At 45.1% G+C, this 18,370-nt stretch overlaps 2 protein-coding genes across 9 annotated transcripts in view; one reads left to right on the top strand and one right to left on the bottom strand.

Annotated features, from left to right (window-relative positions):
* Positions 1–8,315, top strand: part of PRICKLE3 (prickle planar cell polarity protein 3) — a 92,260-nt gene extending 83,945 nt beyond the window's left edge. For all 4 annotated transcript variants that reach the window (XM_068248361.1, XM_068248362.1, XM_068248363.1 and 1 more), the window contains 2 exons: positions 339–525; positions 2,079–8,315. In XM_068248361.1, coding sequence (XP_068104462.1) covers positions 339–525; positions 2,079–2,770 — 879 coding nt within the window. In that variant the 3' untranslated portion in view covers positions 2,771–8,315. The remainder of the gene's footprint in view (positions 1–338; positions 526–2,078) is intronic.
* Positions 8,316–12,337: 4,022 nt separating this feature from the next.
* Positions 12,338–18,370, bottom strand: part of PLP2 (proteolipid protein 2) — a 138,803-nt gene continuing 132,770 nt past the window's right edge. For all 5 annotated transcript variants that reach the window (XM_068248370.1, XM_068248371.1, XM_068248369.1 and 2 more), the window contains one exon: positions 12,338–12,694. In XM_068248370.1, coding sequence (XP_068104471.1) covers positions 12,675–12,694 — 20 coding nt within the window. In that variant the 3' untranslated portion in view covers positions 12,338–12,674. The remainder of the gene's footprint in view (positions 12,695–18,370) is intronic.

Consider the following 18,370-nt stretch of genomic DNA (forward strand, 5'->3'; position numbering starts at 1 on the left):
GTATCGTGGGCGGCCTCTGATATGCGCTGTAACTACCTTATAAATGTAAGTGCAATATATTGTTTTTGCGGAAATAAATAAATAAGGTTAATGCACCATAGGAGCGCTCTTGTTTTCTTCTTATGCTGTCACTGTTCCTGGTAGGCATTATCAGCCCTATCTTACCCAATGGTATAGATATCATGCTGGTTTTGAGGCTCTCTGTCTGCCCCCTAGCATGGCATTTGACTGTGCTTAGATACGTATCAGCTGAAATGACTTTGTAGAAACGTTGTCACTGCATTGAGTATTGAACCTTCACAATTCTTCACCCTAGTTTCCTCTGAACTTTCTTTCAGGTGATATTCTCTGTGGAGTGCACTGAGGCGGAGGGCCACCACTGGCACACCAGACACTTCTGCTGCTTCGAGTGTGAATGTGGCCTGGTAGGACAGCGCTACATCATGAGGGATCGGCGGCCATTTTGCGGTGCATGCTACGACAGGCTGTATGCCCAGTACTGCGACAGCTGCGGAGAAAGCATCGGTAAGGGACACTTGTTCATCCCCCGGTTATAGTGTTGTATGGTCACTTTACATACTGCTGAGTCTTGTCAGCAATATGATACACAGATAGGACCTGTCCTGTAAACTATGGTCACCACTCAGAAATAATGTCTGTGGAGTTTTCTTGTCTTAACGCATACCTCAAGTGACATGTGACATGATGAGATAAACATATACACATATAGCGCTAGCCCTACAAAGAAGTAGTCTAAAGTCCTTTTCTGTTTTATAGAACAGCGAAAGTTAAAAACCTTAAGTTGTAAATAATAATATCTATGCAAAAGAGCTTGTTGACAGCTTGTCGAATTCAGTCCGGCTTCCTAAAAAGTAAATAAAAGCTAAAAGGCTATCAGGCAGAAGGGAGATAACAAGGTCCAGTCCGACCCAGTCCCGACCTGGACCGAAACTGTCACTTGCATACATGATGTTTAACTCTTTTAGGCAGAGAAAGAAAAAAGGGACACAGCATAGTAATTTGTGTGCTTGGCACTGTGCATATACATGTATCTCATCATGTCTCATGTGACCTCGGTTGTCCTTTAAGGAGATGTTGAGGGGGAATGAGGGCTGCTGTACACACACCAGACTGTCATCCAACACGGTCCTTAACAACTGCCTTTGCCGAGTTTAAGCAAGCATGTGTACCTAGCTTGAGTACTGGGGAGTGCATTCAACAGCACAGGAGCAGACCACATAATGCTGGTCACTTCCAGGTTCCCTTTGTTACGTGATGCAGAGTAACGAATCAGGATGAGGAAGAACAACTGGAGAGTTTGCGATCCGTCCCTAAATGCATCTTCTGGCTCACTGTGAGGCCTGCCGCAATATCTCAGGGTCTTCAGCAGCAGACTAAATTACAACATAGACGTAGTGATGTTTTTCAGTGAGCAATATTATGTATACTTGGTTACATCCACTGAACAATATCAGTACGATTTCTCAGTCAGCCTGTAGCTAGGCTGTAGTTGGCAGAGGAGTTTTGGGTTTTATGCCAGGGGGTTCATGTCTTGAGCCACATAAGTAAATATGTGCAAGGTTTCATCAGTGTACTGTTTAAATTACTTGTATGGTAATTGTTTTGAGGAGTGATTAAACATACAGATGTTGTGTTGACACACATTACACAATGACCCAGGAGCTTGGTGGTAAAAAGTGGGGCCCCCCAGCAAAACTTTGATGGAGCCGCCCAATGTTCCCACCCTTTCCCTTGCCCTGGTAACCCTCACAGACTGGGGCCCATCCTGCAAAGGTCATAAAACAAGTGTGGACATCACAATTTTCACACCCATAACGTGTAGTCACAAAAACTCCAGATCTAAAGGGCGGACCTCTTCATCTGAGTGAGTGAAGTAGTATTTGGGGCACCCTTACAGCTCTGCCCCCCCCCCTGAGGTCACAGAGGCTGCCCCCCTGTAGTTACGCCTCTGAGTCTGGCAGTGGGTGTCTAGCTGGGAGCATCCAGATGGCCAGAATTAGTCCTGATTATACATTATGCACTTTTCTCAATGTGTACTCATTTTTTTCTGCTCATAGGTGTGGATGAAGGCCAGCTGTCACATGGGGGACAACATTGGCATGCATCGGAGCGCTGCTTTTGTTGTGGTCGATGTGGGGCGTCTCTTCTTGGCAAACCCTTCCTACCACGTCATGGCCAGATTTACTGTTCCCGGACGTGTAGCTTGGCACGTGCCAGCAGTGAACGTTCCATCAGCCCAGCACAGTCGGATGTGTCACCACGTAAAGAGACCAGAGATATCGGCACATCTACCCAAATAGACCCAGAAGTGGAAAGCTTTGGAGAGAGACGAATGGGCGGAGGAAGGAGGTCTATGTCCATGATTGACCAGTCACGGACACTTCCCACATGCCATGCACCTATGCCACCTGCAAGATCCATACACTCCAGTCTGAGGGGGCCTCCTCCACAATTTTCTCGTCAATCAACACAAAGACGCTCCATGCCTGACCTGAGAAGTCAAAACCGAACTGGTCCACGGGTCACTTTTAGTATACCTCTTAGCACTGAACTCAAGGAACCTATAAGACTTACCTACCCGTCCTTCACGTCGTCTTCCTCCTCCTCTTCTTCTGATGATGAAGATGATGGTTACTTTTTAGGTGAACCCATCCCTTTACCGGCTTTTATGAGGCCTCCGGGATACCATGCGCCTCCAGATCCAGCCCCGTCACCAAAGAAGAAAGACAAGAACTGCAGCTTGTCCTGACATAAGCCACAGAGGATCTTATACAGTCAAAATGTTACGTGCCAGGGCTGCTTTAAATCATATTGGTTGCTGCCAGAAAAAAATATTATTCTTGGTATTGACACTTCAGACATCATAAGCCCAATTATTAATATCTGTTACGCTGACCAAACACTTATCAGTCTACAGCCTCGAACACATGTACAAGGACTGTGGTCCCTCGGGCAACAGTTTGGCGTCTAGTTCTGTGGAGATGTTGTCCCTAGCCTGCAGGCTAGTGACGTGACTAAACAGTTCTGTTGCTATGGAGGGGGGTCGGGGGCCATTTTACACAAGATTCTCAGCAGAGGCAGCCCCGACAGGCCACTTCAGCTAAGAACCATCTAACAAATGTACAAGGCTTAAAGAGAACCTTAAAAAATTGCACACTTCCTAAGAAGTGGGAAACCTCTGGATCCTATAAAAGCTTCCCTTGTCCTCCTCCAGACCACCGCCACTTTTTGGATATGTTCCAGGTTTCCATGCGTGGCATCGGTGAGGGCCAGGAGTATGTGGGAAGCCTCTGCAGGATCCAGGGGCTTTCCTCTTCTTAGGTAAGTATCTCATTTTTTATTTTATCCTGCATTGGGTACACTTCAATTGCGCAGCCATTCTGTAGTCTTCTGATAACCCGCAGTGAGTAGACTAAGTCATACATACAACAGTGGTCATTGTTGAAACAGCCACAAAGCCTGAAACTAACACTCACCCTCCCTATACTGTAAGCCAAACACTAACCTTCCATGCTATGTGATGCCTAACATGTAAAAATGTACGTATATGTACGCTGCCAGTGAGCTGGGCGCAGGGTGAGCCAAATGACGGCTCATCCTGCTGCCGCTCAAATTGCTGGTGGTGTTAAATACAATTCCCCTTCCAAGTCGTAGCAACTTTGAAGAAGTCATTCGGAAACCTTGAATTACCTGTATGCGGGTCGCGGACTATAGCATTACTGCTATAGCAGCGTCCAACTCAGGCGCTACACGGCTGGCGCTAAAACCACAGTATGCAAAACCTGGCCATGGACTTTTGATTGTCTGTTGATGTTTAGTTCTTTACAATTAACTTACCACAGCCGTATAATGTAACAGCCACCAGACTGAGAATACTTTAAATTGACTGTGTACGTAAATGCTACATGGTAGTGGTAAGACCGGACAGAATTGTACAATGAATATTGTATGGTGAATGGTCAGCTTCAATGCTGACCTTTACTGCTGCAACCACCAATTTTGACCCTCTCACTACCGAATGGAACAAAAAAATCATGTTGGAACTAGAAGCAAAATAATTGTTTCAAACTAATGAGGATAATGTGAAGGGATATCTCTTCTTACTACATACTTAAAGGACAACTATCAAAGTTAACTAAAATTCTAAATGCCACATATATTTCCAGTAAATTACTAGCAAATAGCAATACAACGGCTATTTTTCACCTTTTCATGTTTTATGTGAAGAAAAAATGACATTTACAGAGAACAGTTTTTAATATGGGCATTACTATGGAGGATTGTGTCCAGACAACCAGCATACAGAAACAATCTTCACTGGCTTTAATAATGTGACTGGAATCTGTTCAGAATGATAGAAAGCAGAAATATAGCTTCAAATGTGTGTAAATAATCACCAGTTGCAGATCTGTGTGTTCCTGTCTCTCACTCTCTCTCTGCCTAGCAGTCTAAAGTAAACAGTTTACAGACAAGAATAGCTTATTCTGAATGGGGCAGAGGGAGCATCCAAGTAAGGAAAATGTACAGGTCCTTCTTTTCAGATCCTTCTATGTATCTAAAAATCCCTCTGCTATTTTCATATGATCTGTAAGAAAGCAGGCAGGGCGGAAACAAACAGTAAATCATTCCTCTGTGACAGAGAAGTGGAACCTAGCTACATGGTATAGCGCTAGTCTCTAGCCCGATGTCAGCACAAAATGTTACAAACAGCTAGTAAACAAGGCATTTTTTTCACACAGGCTGTGATGAAAGACTACTGAAAAGCTTTCTAGTGTTGCTGGTTACAAGCTCTACAGTTATATGTGGTTTACGGGAAAACAGTTGCTTTGATAGTTGTTCTTTAAAGAGTTTATAAAGATGGCCACTAATGATACAATTCGTCGAACGATTCTTTACAAACGGTTATTCGCATGAACGATCGGATCGGAAATGAATGTTTGGGACCACTTATGGATGAAAATCTCCTAACCAATCCAATCATATTAATGAAATGGATTCGATTTTCGATTGATCCCATTTAACTGATCAGATTGGTTAGGAGATATTTGTCCATTTTTGGTCCCAATTGATCACTTCTGATACTTCATATGGATCAACAGGGATATGTGAGGGAGACCGCTGGTGTTGTACTTTGTTTTCTGGTTGAACTCGATGAACGTATGTCTTTTTTCAACCCAAATAACTATGTAACTATATGAATAATCGTTCCTAAACGATTGTTCAGCAAATTGTATCGTTGGTGGCCACCTTAAGGTTTCCTAAAGATTATAAAATCTTTACAGACAAGAATAGCTTATTCTGAATGGGGCAGAGGGAGCATCCAAGTAAGGAAAATGTACAGGTCCTTCTTTTCAGATCCTTCTATGTATCTAAAAATCCCTCTGCTATTTTCATATGATCTGTAAGAAAGCAGGCAGGACGGAAACAAACAGTAAATCATTCCTCTGTGACAGAGAAGTGGAACCTAGCTACATGGTATAGCGCTAGTCTCTAGCCCGATGTCAGCACAAAATGTTACAAACAGCTAGTAAACAAGGCATTTTTTCACACACGCTGTGATGAAAGACTACTGAAAAGCTTTCTAGTGTTGCTGGTTACAAGCTCTACAGTTATATGTGGTTTACGGGAAAACAGTTGCTTTGATAGTTGTTCTTTAAAGAGTTTATAAAGATGGCCACTAATGATACAATTCGTCGAACGATTCTTTACAAACGGTTATTCGCATGAACGATCGGATCGGAAATGAATGTTTGGGACCACTAATGGATGAAAATCTCCTAACCAATCCAATCATATTAATGAAATGGATTCGATTTTCGATTGATCCCATTTAACTGATCAGATTGGTTAGGAGATATTTGTCCATTTTTGGTCCCAATTGATCACTTCTGATACTTCATATGGATCAACAGGGATATGTGAGGGAGCAGGCTGGTGTTGTACTTTGTTTTCTGGTTGAACTCGATGAACGTATGTCTTTTTTCAACCCAAATAACTATGTAACTATATGAATAATCGTTCCTAAACGATTGTTCAGCAAATTGTATCGTTGGTGGCCACCTTAAGGTTTCCTAAAGATTATAAAATAAAATTGAAGTGTGTATGGTGAGTGTCAGAATAAATCTCAGGAGCCTACAGGTACCATTGTTTACACTGTAAACCTATTATTCTCAAGTTGGTTCTAATGTAAATCAAAGGATGTTTTTATTCCACTCTAGTTCCTTATATCCCCTCCAATTCACTACACAGAAATTGTAAAAACATTTTACAGGAATGTTTATGCATTTCCTTCAGTATGAGGACTGCCAGGCTCCCTCCCACAGTGGTTGAAAATTTGAGTTTTTGAAACACGCCCTCCTACTTGGCTGTTCAATGGATGGGTGAGTGGCAGTCTTAGCCATGTCCCCTGTCCCAGGAGAAGAGGGAGATTAACCTACAGGTAGAGGAATAAACTGGGCAGAATCACAGGAATGCGAGCATTAAGATTCCTATAGAGGTTATTATTTTCTTCCGCTCGTTAGCTGTGGGATGTGAGGAAGTAAAGCGGAAAAAAATAAATTATTCCTGATGATCTGACTTGACTTCACTCCAATGCTGTATTCAGTTCAGGGATCACAAACAGCTCGTCTTATGTTTCCCATTGTTCTGGAACTATGCACAACCCTCTGCCAGTGTTATTCTTCTCCCGGAACATGCCATTAGCGGAAGTTATGTTTTGATTTGCGGAGTGAAAATACATATTGTTGACCGATGTTCAGGTTGTACTTTTCTTGTTTGTGTTTACATTGTTACTGAGGTGTTCTTGTGCCGGTGCTGTCGGAACACTTTACTAAGCTACACAAGACACCTGCGGTTATCATAAACAACATATACACACTCCATCCAGAACTGGTGCTATCGGTCCTGCCTACGCTCATTATCTAGCCATGTCACATTGCACTCCAGCTGGGGAGCCATACATTATACAGAATTCAGTGTGCTGTATACCTGGTGCTGCTGAGCTGTGGGGGCTGCCATTGTGTTTACTTCCTTTCCTGCGAATGATCATTTCATGGCTGATTATCTGGCTCTAATCCCGTGAAACAAGCAGGTAGACTGGTGGAGTCACAAGGAGATCAGGACACCAGATCTGTACCGAGGTCTGTGGAGGTTCTCATCTGTGCAGGTCATGGTATGTAAAGTAGAGACCAAATAATAAAATTGATACTTACCCGGGGCTTCCTACAGACCGCGAGAGGAGGGCGAGGGACTCAGACGTTCTTATGGGGCTTGAGGAAGCCCTGGGTAACTATTGATTCTTTCTATTATTTGGTCTCTGGTACACTTTAAATCAGAATACAGTAGCTTCTACTATACAACTTTCATGTTCTGCAAGGCAAGTGACTTCTGATATGCATTATCTTGCTCCAGGTGTGTTAATTGCAGTGGAAAAATAACAGCCCCCTTTCACCACCTGCAAGTGCAGTGAAGAAGGGGGAGGGACACACCGAAGCTCATTAGAGTGGGTGACTAATGCTGAGCTAAAAGCAGAATGCAACCTGTCCTGTTGGCACAAAGAATACCTAATACTTATATCCTGATATCTGGGGGAGGAGGGCACAAATGATATCTGGGGCCTGAAGGCTACCTCTTAGGGCCCGTTTCCACTACAGCGAATCTGCATGTGTTTTCTGCATGCAGATTCGCATAGCCAATTATAGTTAATACCCTGTTTCCACTAGCACAAAAATCTGCACGGTGTACTGTGCAGAACAAATCTGCACAGCAGAGCCATCAGAGTTCGCACACTGCAAGGCTAGTGTGCGATTCGCCTGTAATGTAATTGATAGGAAATGGCCAGCATTTTCGTCATGTGATTTTCCATGCGTTTTCACATAAAAACCAATGTTAATGCATACCGGCATTGACATGGTTATAATTGCAAACCGCAAACGCTTCCATGTAAAAATCCACATACAAACGCGTACGAATCCGCATTCGGATTCGTTTACGCGTTTTCCGCACCAGAATCTTACCGTACTAGTGGAAATGTACCTTACAGGTAGGCACGGAGGGAGGGGCTCATCCAAAGGTTTTCTGGGAGCCCAGTGACTTCTACGAACGCCTTTGGTTATTTAGAAAATATTATAGCCTGAGGATTACCATTACAGCCAGGAAATTATTATTTCTTAAAAGATAGTCAAGATGGCAGCCTTCACAGGTACTATTCAGGGTAATTTGAATGTGTTTTTGGTACTTTTCCGTTAGTCGGGCGCATCCGGCAGGTGGTGCTAATTACATTAAAAGTTCACATTAACACAAAAGTGTTAATGTAACCGCTTGTCGGCAGGTGGCGCTAATTACATGAATACTTGACATCACTTAAAATGTTAATGTTGCCGAATGTATAGTGTTTGAAGTGAGTTAATTCAATGACAAATAAGCTAGCGGCAATGTGACAGGTCAAGCCGCCGGCTTCGTGTTTCGCTCTCCTCCCCCATTGCCCTCTCCCCTATAGAACACTGGCAGCCCTGGGGGTGTGGGGGTGAGGGGACTCGTGTGTCCCCCAGAGTCGTTCGTCGCAATAAAACAAGCAGGATTCCCTGCCGCGACGAACGACTCTAGGGGGACACGCATCCCCCCCCCCCCCCCCAGGGCTGCCAGTGTTCTATAGGGGAGAGGGCAATGGACGAGGAGAGCGAGACACAAAGCCGGCGGCTTGACCTGTTACATTGCCGCCGCCTTATTTGTCATTGAATTAACTCACTTCAAACACTATACATTCGGCAACATTAACATTTTAAGTGACGTCAAGTATTCATGTAATTAGCGCCACCTGCCGACAAGCGGTTACATTCATGTGAACTTTTAATGTAATTAGTGCCACCTGCTGGATGCGCCCGGCTAACGGAAAAGTACCTGTTTTTTTAAATCTGCTTTTTAATGTGACCTATGTTGTTTAGAGCCATGTTAATAACGGACACCTACAAGCACCTGCATGAGGTGAGTGTATGGTCCCTAGAATCCGGGGGAATATCAGATGCCAGTCATTTCAATTCACCGCCATTTGTAAGGCCCTGACTTGCTGTGATGACTTCCTGCTTGCTTTAGCCTGCACAGGAAGCACATGACTGCACTAGAGCCTTACTGATCTATCACCTGATCCGGCTGCTCGCTTGCATCACCAGCAATGCTACTCATTACAGCGATATACGTTTGAAGCTGAAAGGCTTAGGTTTATCATTTCATGTTTGGAATACTGAGCCTGTACTATTTTGCACTATGCTAGTGTGATGTGTTTATTGTATTATTACTGCTGTATTAAAAAATTGACTTTTCAAAAAAAAACAAAAAAAAATTGTCTAATTTTGATCAAAACGCAAATCTATGTTTCGTAAGCAAAGATATATGAACATCAAAATATACATGTTTCATTTATAGTATACATACAGATCTCATCCTCTGTACAGTAAAATAACTCATTCCACCGCCTCCTTTTCTTTCCTGCAGCAGCACAAAACTGTTTTTCAGTTTTCTAAGTTTCTTGATATTTGATTGCATGTCTTATTTATCCTTTCTGAATATTACCTACATTTGCTTTGTAGTCTGAGCCACACCTCCTTCCATAGGGCCCATGCAGGAGCGAGGTTGAGTGGTAGTCCAAGACACACTTACTTCCCTAGTACCGTGCAGGAGCAAAGGTGAGTGGCAGTCTGAGTTACACCTCCTTCCACAGTACCATGCAGGAGCGAGGTTGAGTGGTAGTCCAAGACACACTTACTTCCATAGTACCATGCAGGAGCAAAGGTGAGTGGCAATCTGAGCCATACCTCTTTCCGTAGGGCCATGCAGGAGCAAAGGTGAGTGGCAGTCTGAGCTACACCTCCTTCCACAGTACCATGCAGGAGCGAGGTTGAGTGGTAGTCCAAGACACACTTACTTCCATAGTACCATGCAGGAGCAAAGGTGAGTGGCAATCTGAGCCATACCTCTTTCCGTAGGGCCATGCAGGAGCAAAGGTGAGTGGCAGTCTGAGCTACACCTCCTTCCACAGTACCATGCAGGAGCGAGGTTGAGTGGTATTCTGAACCACATCATCAATAGGGCCATGCAGGAGCGAGGCCGAGTGGTAGTCTGAGACACACCTGCAAGCCACAATAGGAAGCTGTATACCTGACCTGGGACTACTGAAGTCTCTAAAACAAAGACATAAATGGCTTCTCTCATATTTAAACCTATATTTTTGCCATTATAATATGTTTTGCCCTGGAATTTAGTGGCAATCAGAGGCTCTCTGAGCTGTTGATTGATCAGTATGTGTTTCCAGTTTCAGGGTGTTAGGCTCAACACACACCATACAATCTAGGTTGTTCAATCTTACCACTTTCATGTAGTATAAGAGCTTATACAATCAATCATCCAAGGTATTTTCAATCTGTTGGCCCTTATACTACATATATTTGGTAAATCTGTACAACCAAGATTGTATGGTGTGTGTTGAGCTTTAGAGACTTTATTATGAAAAGGAACCAACAATAGAGCCGCTCATGCAGGCAAAAAAACGTCCACCATTGGCTCCGTGCTACCACACAAGTTGCCTGCGCAGTGCAGCCGCATGAAGGGTTCCAGCACTAGAGCGGCGAACTCGAGGGGGCGGTAGAAGCCTCTGGTAAATATCTTACTTTTTGTCCACTTTTTCCTTCAGGTACATTTTAAAGGCAACCTGAGGAAAGATGAATATGGAAGCTGGCATTTTTATTTCCTTTAAACAATACAAATTGCCTGACTGAGCTCTCTTACAGCTGCAGTAGTGTCTGAAAAACACACCGGAAACAAACATGCGGCTAATCTTTTCGGACGTCTTGTCAGAATATTTGATCTGCATACTTGTTCAGGATCTATGACTAAAAGTATTAGAGGAAGAGGATCAGCAGGACACCCAGGTAACTGGTATAGTTTAGAAGGAAATAAATATGGCAGCCTCCATATCCCTCTCACTTCAGGTTCCCTCAAGGCTGAGTTCCCGATTGAGTGGAGAACGGACATTTTTGTTGTCTGTTCTTCATTCATCGTAAAACTGACAGTGAACGGCTCCAATTTTATAAATAGGAACCTTTCACACTTATCACTCTGCACTGGATCCGTTGCAGTATCCGGACCACACTTCTGTGGAGTCTGCGATAATCCCAGGCCAGGCGGATGCATGTCCCTCCCCCTCATGTATCCTACGGGGGAATACATCTGCTCGGTCTACAACAGGACCACAGTGGGTCACAGCCCAGGTGTCCCGCCACCGAACGATGACGCTCGGTCCCTCTACACAGACCGGTGGCAGGCAGAAATCTCCACTGGGCTGCAAAAGACCAATGGGAACCCTTAGTAACAGGGAGAAATCTCATTGGTTCATGGTGGACCAATGAAAATTATCCCTGTTGCTAGGGAACTTATGGCTCGGGAGCCAGATATGGCTCCTTTGATGGCTACATCTAGCTCACAGTTAGGGGTTGATTCACTAAGCTACACTGCTCAAGCAGTGGAGCTTAGTGTGACAATAAAATTTTCAAAGTAGGCATGCTACTGCTGTAGCATGTACTACTAACTTACTTGCGCTCCTCTCAAAACTAACGGCCGCTCCAATTGTCAGGTCCAGTGACTTTGTAGGACAAGATCCCCGCACTTTGATTGGCCCAATAGGCTGTCTGTCACTTGACAAGGAGCCTATTGGGCCAAAGTGCGGGCATCTCGTCATACAAAGTGAATCAACCCCCAAGGCAGCTAGTTAATTGTACGAGCTGTTGCTCTGTATTTCTACCGTCTAGCTCTCAGGGAAATTGCTGATGTTGCTGAAACCCAATAGAAGCTGAAGACGTGTCTGAGACTTCTGCTGCCCAGCGCATCAACTGTATACACATCACCATGGCAAGAAGGACAGGAGCCCTCTGCTGCGCATGCGCACTGTCCAAGTTTAAAACATATTGTATGGCTCTCATAGAATTACATTTTAAAATATGTGGCGTTTATAGCTCTTTTTGCTAAAAAGGTTCCTGACCCCTGGTCTATTGCTTTCTATGTAGAAGGAGAACCCCATGCTCCTGCCAGCCTCTGGGCTGAGAATAGAGAGGGGCCAAGCAGCGGTAATTGGCAGCGGGACACCTGAGCGGCGATCACCTTGGACGATGGACCATTTTGCATCCACTCACATGGGAACGGAGTCTTAAAGCTAGCTCATTTCTGTCTAGAGTCTAGAAAGACGTGTCATGGAACAGTGCTCACCTGCCACAAGAGGGCACCAAATAAACAGAACATAATGGAGTGATTCCACATTCCAGCCGAGAAGTGATTTCAGTATGTTTATTGTTGTACTCTGACAACCGTATTAAAAAAAAGCTTATTTTAATTAAAACATCATCCCATGGTGGACACATGGTAGTTGTAAGAAACTAGCACACACAAAACACTTGCCATCCATCCAATAGACATGAAGACCGTCACCCATCCATCTACGTATTGTTATACAACACACGTGTACACACAGACATCGTCCACTGCGGCGCAACTCTCCCCATGCCGCCTGCGTCCTCATCAACAGGGACAGCTGCGCAGGTGAGCAAAGGCATGTTGTTGGCATGTAGCTTGTGTGAGACGCTGGAATCCCTCCCGCTGGTGGAACCGACTTATATATTATCTGGAGACTCTGCAAAGAGAGAAGATGTGGAGGTTATCATGCAGTGAAATTTCACTATGGGGTCATATCTATCAATGTGCCTGAAAGAGGGGCTGCTTGTTTTTGCCCCTTGTATTTAAAGTGAACCTGAGGTAAAAATAAACTGAAGAGATAAACAATTGAATCTGTCCTCCTACTCCTAAAAATGACTTTTTTAGACATCCCATTTTATTATGTATAAACATTCACAAAGTAGATTTCAAGTTTTATTGTCTCTGTTCAATTGCAGTGTCTAAAGCATCCCAGGGGGAAAATACATGAACTTTTGATCTTTGTATCTGTCCCCTTGAAGTCAGAAGCCCAGTTATCTGCTTATGAAAGTGTTTTATAGCTGGAATTTGTTGTCAGTGAGGGAAGCTACAGCCCACTGATTCCCGACAGGAGAAAAACTGGATATTAACTCTTTCAGGTAGGGTAAAAAGAAAAGGAGCACAGCACAGGTGTCTGTGTTCTTGCCACTGTATATATACATGTCTATATCATCACTTCACATGTCGTCATGGGTGCACTTTAAGATTCCCTGTTCTACTCTCCTAAGGCAATATAAAAAACAAAATTCCGGCCACTGCTTAAAGAGGAACTGTAACGGCAAAACGTCCCCTGGGGGGTACTCACCTCGGGTGGGGGAAGCCTCAGGATCCTAATGAGGCTTCCCACGCCGTCCTCCGTCCCTCGGGGGTCTCGCTGCAGCCCTCCGTACAGCCGTGACGTAATATTTACCTTCCTGGCTCCTGCGCAGGCGGTCTGACGGCTGTCGGCTCCGAAGTAGGCGGAAATACCCGATCGCCGTCGGGTCCGCTATACTGCGCAGGCGCAAGTCTCCGGCGCCTGCGCAGTAGAGCGGACCCGACGGAGATCGTGTATTTCCGTCTATTTCCGAGCAGAAAGCAGACAAAGCGCCCCCGCTGGAGCCTGCAAAGGTAAATATTGAAAATACAGTCGGGCCTGTCGCCGGCTGTTCAGAGGGCTGCAGCGAGACCCCCGTGGGACAGAGGACGGCGTGGGAAGCCTCATTAGGATCCGGCTGCTTCCCCCACCCGAGGTGAGTACCCCCCAGGGGATCTTTTTGAAGTTACAGAGTCTCTTTAAAGGGAGTCTAATGCCAATGTTTTTTTTTTTTTTTAACAGACACTCACATAACGAAGGCTCTCGGTCCTAATGAGCCTTCTTATCCCTCCTACTGTCCCCGCGTTCCAGCGCTGTCTCCCCCATTAGCAATCTCCAACTAATCAGTCGGAGACTGCTTTCTGCCACTGCCCGAGGCTTCAGAAGTCTTCAGAGCCCAAGTGCTCTTGAAGACAGTCCGCTCCATTCTGCACATGGGCGAGCACGCTGTCTTGCTGCATGCAGTAAGGAGCCGGCCGTCTTTCGGAGCACTCGGGCTCCTGAAGACTCCCGCAGCCTTCCGTGGCAAGAGATTTAAACTGTGAGAGGAATAGGAAGGATCATTAGGACCCAGAGCCTTCCCTTTGGTAAGTATCTGTTTATTTGGGGATTTTTTTTTTATTCCCTTCAGATTCACTTTAAAGTGATCCTTAAGTCGATCAAAAATAATGAGAGTTACTCACCTGGGGCTTCCCTCAGCCCCCTGCAGCTGATCGGTGCCCTCACAGCCCCGCTCCGATGCTTCTGCACCCGCCAGCGAACACTTCCGGTTTTGCGTTCCCAGCCAAAGTATCGCCCCCTATGCTGCTATTGCGGCCTCCTGGCCGCAATAGCAGCATAGGGGGCGATATTATGGCTGGGAAAGCGAATAATCACTCGCGTTCCCATGCCTGTCGGCCGGTGACGGCCACACCGGAAGTGTTCGCCGGCGGGTGCAGAAGCATCGGAGCGGGGCTGCGAGGGCACCGATCGGCTGCAGGGGACTGAGGGAAGCCCCAGGTGAGTAACTCTCATTTTTTTTGATCGACTTAAGGATCACTTTAGGGCCTTTTTCCACTACACAGCTGAATTGCAAAATCGCAAATCAGTAGTGATTTTTAAATTGCTAGGGTTACTACTTTATCATAGAAATCATGAAAAGTATTTTCTACTTCAGTGATTTGATTTGTAAATCGCAATCGCTTTCTGGAGCGATTTTAAGAGGGATAATGCAATGCAAATGAAAAATCGCAATCGCATAACAAAATTAATGAAAAATCGCATTCGCTGGCGTTTGTGATTGCTAGTGGAAAAGGGCCCTAAATGTCAGCGTGCATACACACATTTCATTTTTGATTGGGTCATTTTACTACACTACTTCCTCCTGCCGGTTTAGAAGTAGGAAGTAGAGGAGTTACGTGGACTGCAGGTAGAACGTGTCGGCTATAGGCGGTGGCATGGTTAGGGTTACCCCCCTCTGCTGCGGGCAGCACTAGCTAATTTCAATTACAAGTAGCTACGTACTCGTAGTGCCCAACACTAGAGGAGGGGTTATGGACTGGTGCATGACAAAGTGGCATGGAGAGGGCTAGGTGAATAAAGAGAACAGTGCCCTCGGTCAGCAATCAGTCAAGACGATCCATCAGACTGATTGGTGGCTGAAGCACCGAGGGGGGTTGGGAGCCTCTGTACACATGCTAGATTTGTCTAGTGAGTGTACAAGGCTTACAGTGAACCCGAGGCGGACCTAAGGTTAAAATTCTGGATTCTGCAGAGGCTTCCCACATCCTCCTGGCCTCACCATTGCTGCTGCGCAGGTGCGAGCGTATTAGAGCAGGTGCAGCACTGCTGCGCTCCTCCATGAAGGAGGGTCTCGGGCAGCTGCGGTGGTCTGGGGAGGAGACAGTGAGCCTCAGTGGTGTAGCTAGAGATCATGGGGCCCCATAGCAAAACTTTCATGAGGCCCTCAGATGGAGGAACTCTTAAGTGATGCCACCTCTCCCTACCCTATGGATATGAGATAATTGTGCAATTTACATTGTCATGCAATCAAAACTGCACATAGTTCATGGGCACTGAGACATATGGCCTCAATTCACTAAGACCATGCTGGAGATAATAAGGCAAGAGAAAACTTACCTCCACATAAGAGAGAGTTATCTTATCTCTTCATTCCTTAAGTTACCTCCTCTGTAGTTATTTTACCTCCTTTGTAGTTATTTTCACATGCAGTTAATAAACAGCCTGTCTTTAACTCTGGAGTTATTTTAAGGATTGAAGAGTTAACTTAAAGACAGAAGAGTTAACTTTAGGTTTGCCTGAGGTAAAATGTTTCCTGAATACTACATGCCTTATCACCATGGTAATAACGCTAGAAGAGTTATTAAAGACAGGAGATAAGCTCAGTGAATTGATGCCAAAGCCAGAGGGCAGAAAGACACGAAAAAGTAAACAGTGAATACATTAACCACTTGAGGACCCACCCTTTACCCCCCCTTAAGGACCAGCGCTGTTTTAGGTGATCTGTGCTGGGTGGGCTCTGCAGCCCCCAGCACAGATCAAAGGGCACTCAGAGCGATCAGATCGCCCCCCTTTTTTCCCCACTGGGGGGATGATGTGCAGGGGGGGTCTGATCGCTCCTCCTGGCTGGCATTTTGCGGGGGGGGGGGGGGGGGGGGGCACCTCAAAGCCCCCCTCTGCGGCGAAATCCTCCCCCTCCCTCTCCTACCTGCCACCCCCGGGAGATCTGGGCTGCACAGGACACTATCCGTCCTGTGCAGCCAGTGACAGGACGTCCCCTGTCAAATGGCGGCGATCCCCGGCCGCTGATTGGCCGGGGATCGCCGATCTGCCTTACGGCGCTGCTGCGCAGCAGCGCCGTACAAATGTAAACAAAGCGGATTATTTCCGCTTGTGTTTACATTTAGCCTGCGAGCCGCCATCGGCGGCCCGCAGGCTATTCACGGAGCCCCCCGCCGTGAATTGACAGGAAGCAGCCGCTCGTACGAGCGGCTGCTTCCTGATTAATTAGGCTGCAGCTGGCGACGCAATACTGCGTCGCTGGTCCTGCAGCTGCCACTTTGCCGACGCACGGTATAAGCGTGCGGTCGGCAAGTGGTTAAGTACCCACTGGGCCCCCTATGCTGCAGGGCCCGTAGCAGCCAGGGCTGGTATCTGTTACCATGTAAAAGCAAATGTTAAAAATATATTCAGTCCAGATTTGCTGCAGTACAAAAGCAATTCAATAAATCAGGTGCACAGTGCTGACTGGTAAGGCTCGTACACACGTCGGATTTGAACAATCTGGATCATTCAAATCCAGTCTTATCAGCTGAGCGACCGACCGTACACACGCCCGATTTGACATCCAAATGACCGTTCATTTAGAAAAATTCAACGTGTGTATGTACCTTTATTACAGGTATTCTGGCAAGGAACAATAAATACTGAACTTGCACAACAATAGATACTGTAGTTGCACAAATACTTAACAAACATTTGGGCTGATTTGTGAACAGTGATAACAATAGCGTCCAGTGTTGCCAACTCATCCCTTTTATTACTGACACATATGAATTATACAGGTTTTGTGGCTAGGTAGATGCAGTTAAGGCACTGATTATGTGCAAATAGCCCCAGAACCTGTATAACTTAGATGTGTCAGTAATTAAAGGGATGAGTTGGCAACACTGATAGCGTCTGAGAGGAGAAAGGAAGGTTTTAATAGCGGGGAGTTAAAATAGCACTTGTTATGTGTATATACACACACACACACACACATACACTAATATGCGTGTGTGTGTGTATATATATATATATATATATATATATATATATATATATATATATATATATATATATATATATATAAATATATATATATATACAGTGGTGTGAAAAACTATTTGCCCCCTTCCTGATTTCTTATTCTTTTGCATGTTTGTCACACTTAAATGTTTCTGCTCATCAAAAACCGTTAACTATTAGTCAAAGATAACATAATTGAACACAAAATGCAGTTTTAAATGATGTTTTTTATTATATAGTGAGAAAAAAACCTCAAAACCTACATGGCCCTGTGTGAAAAAGAAATTGCCCCCTGAACCTAATAACTGGTTGGGCCACCCTTAGCAGCAATAACTGCAATCAAGCATTTGCGATAACTTGCAACGAGTCTTTTACAGCGCTCTGGAGGAATTTTGGCCCACTCATCTTTGCAGAATTGTTGTAATTCAGCTTTATTTGAGGGTTTTCTAGCATGAACCGCCTTTTTAAGGTCATGCCACAACATCTCAATAGGATTCAGGTCAGGACTTTGACTAGGCCTCTCCAAAGTCTTCATTTTGTTTTTCTTCAGCCATTCAGAGGTGAATTTGCTGGTGTGTTTTGGGTCATTGTCCTGCTGCAGCACCCAAGATCGCTTCAGCTTGAGTTGACGAACAGATGGCCGGACATTCTCCTTCAAGATTTTTTGGCAGACAGTAGAATTCATGGTTCCATCTATTACAGCATGCCTTCCAGGTCCTGAAGCAGCAAAACAACCCCAGACCATCACACTACCACCACCATATTTTACTGTTGGTATGATGTTCTTCTGCTGAAATGCTGTGTTACTTCTACGCCAGATGTAACGGGACACGCACCTTCCAAAAAGTTCAACTTTTGTCTCGTCGGTCCACAAGGTATTTTCCCAAAAGTCTTGGCAATCACTGAGATATTTTTTTAGCAAAATTGAGACAAGCCTTAATGTTCTTTTTGCTTAAAAGTGGTTTGCGCCTTGGA

The sequence above is a fragment of the Hyperolius riggenbachi genome, chromosome 8, assembly GCF_040937935.1.
Source record: "Hyperolius riggenbachi isolate aHypRig1 chromosome 8, aHypRig1.pri, whole genome shotgun sequence".
NCBI lineage: Eukaryota > Metazoa > Chordata > Amphibia > Anura > Hyperoliidae > Hyperolius > Hyperolius riggenbachi.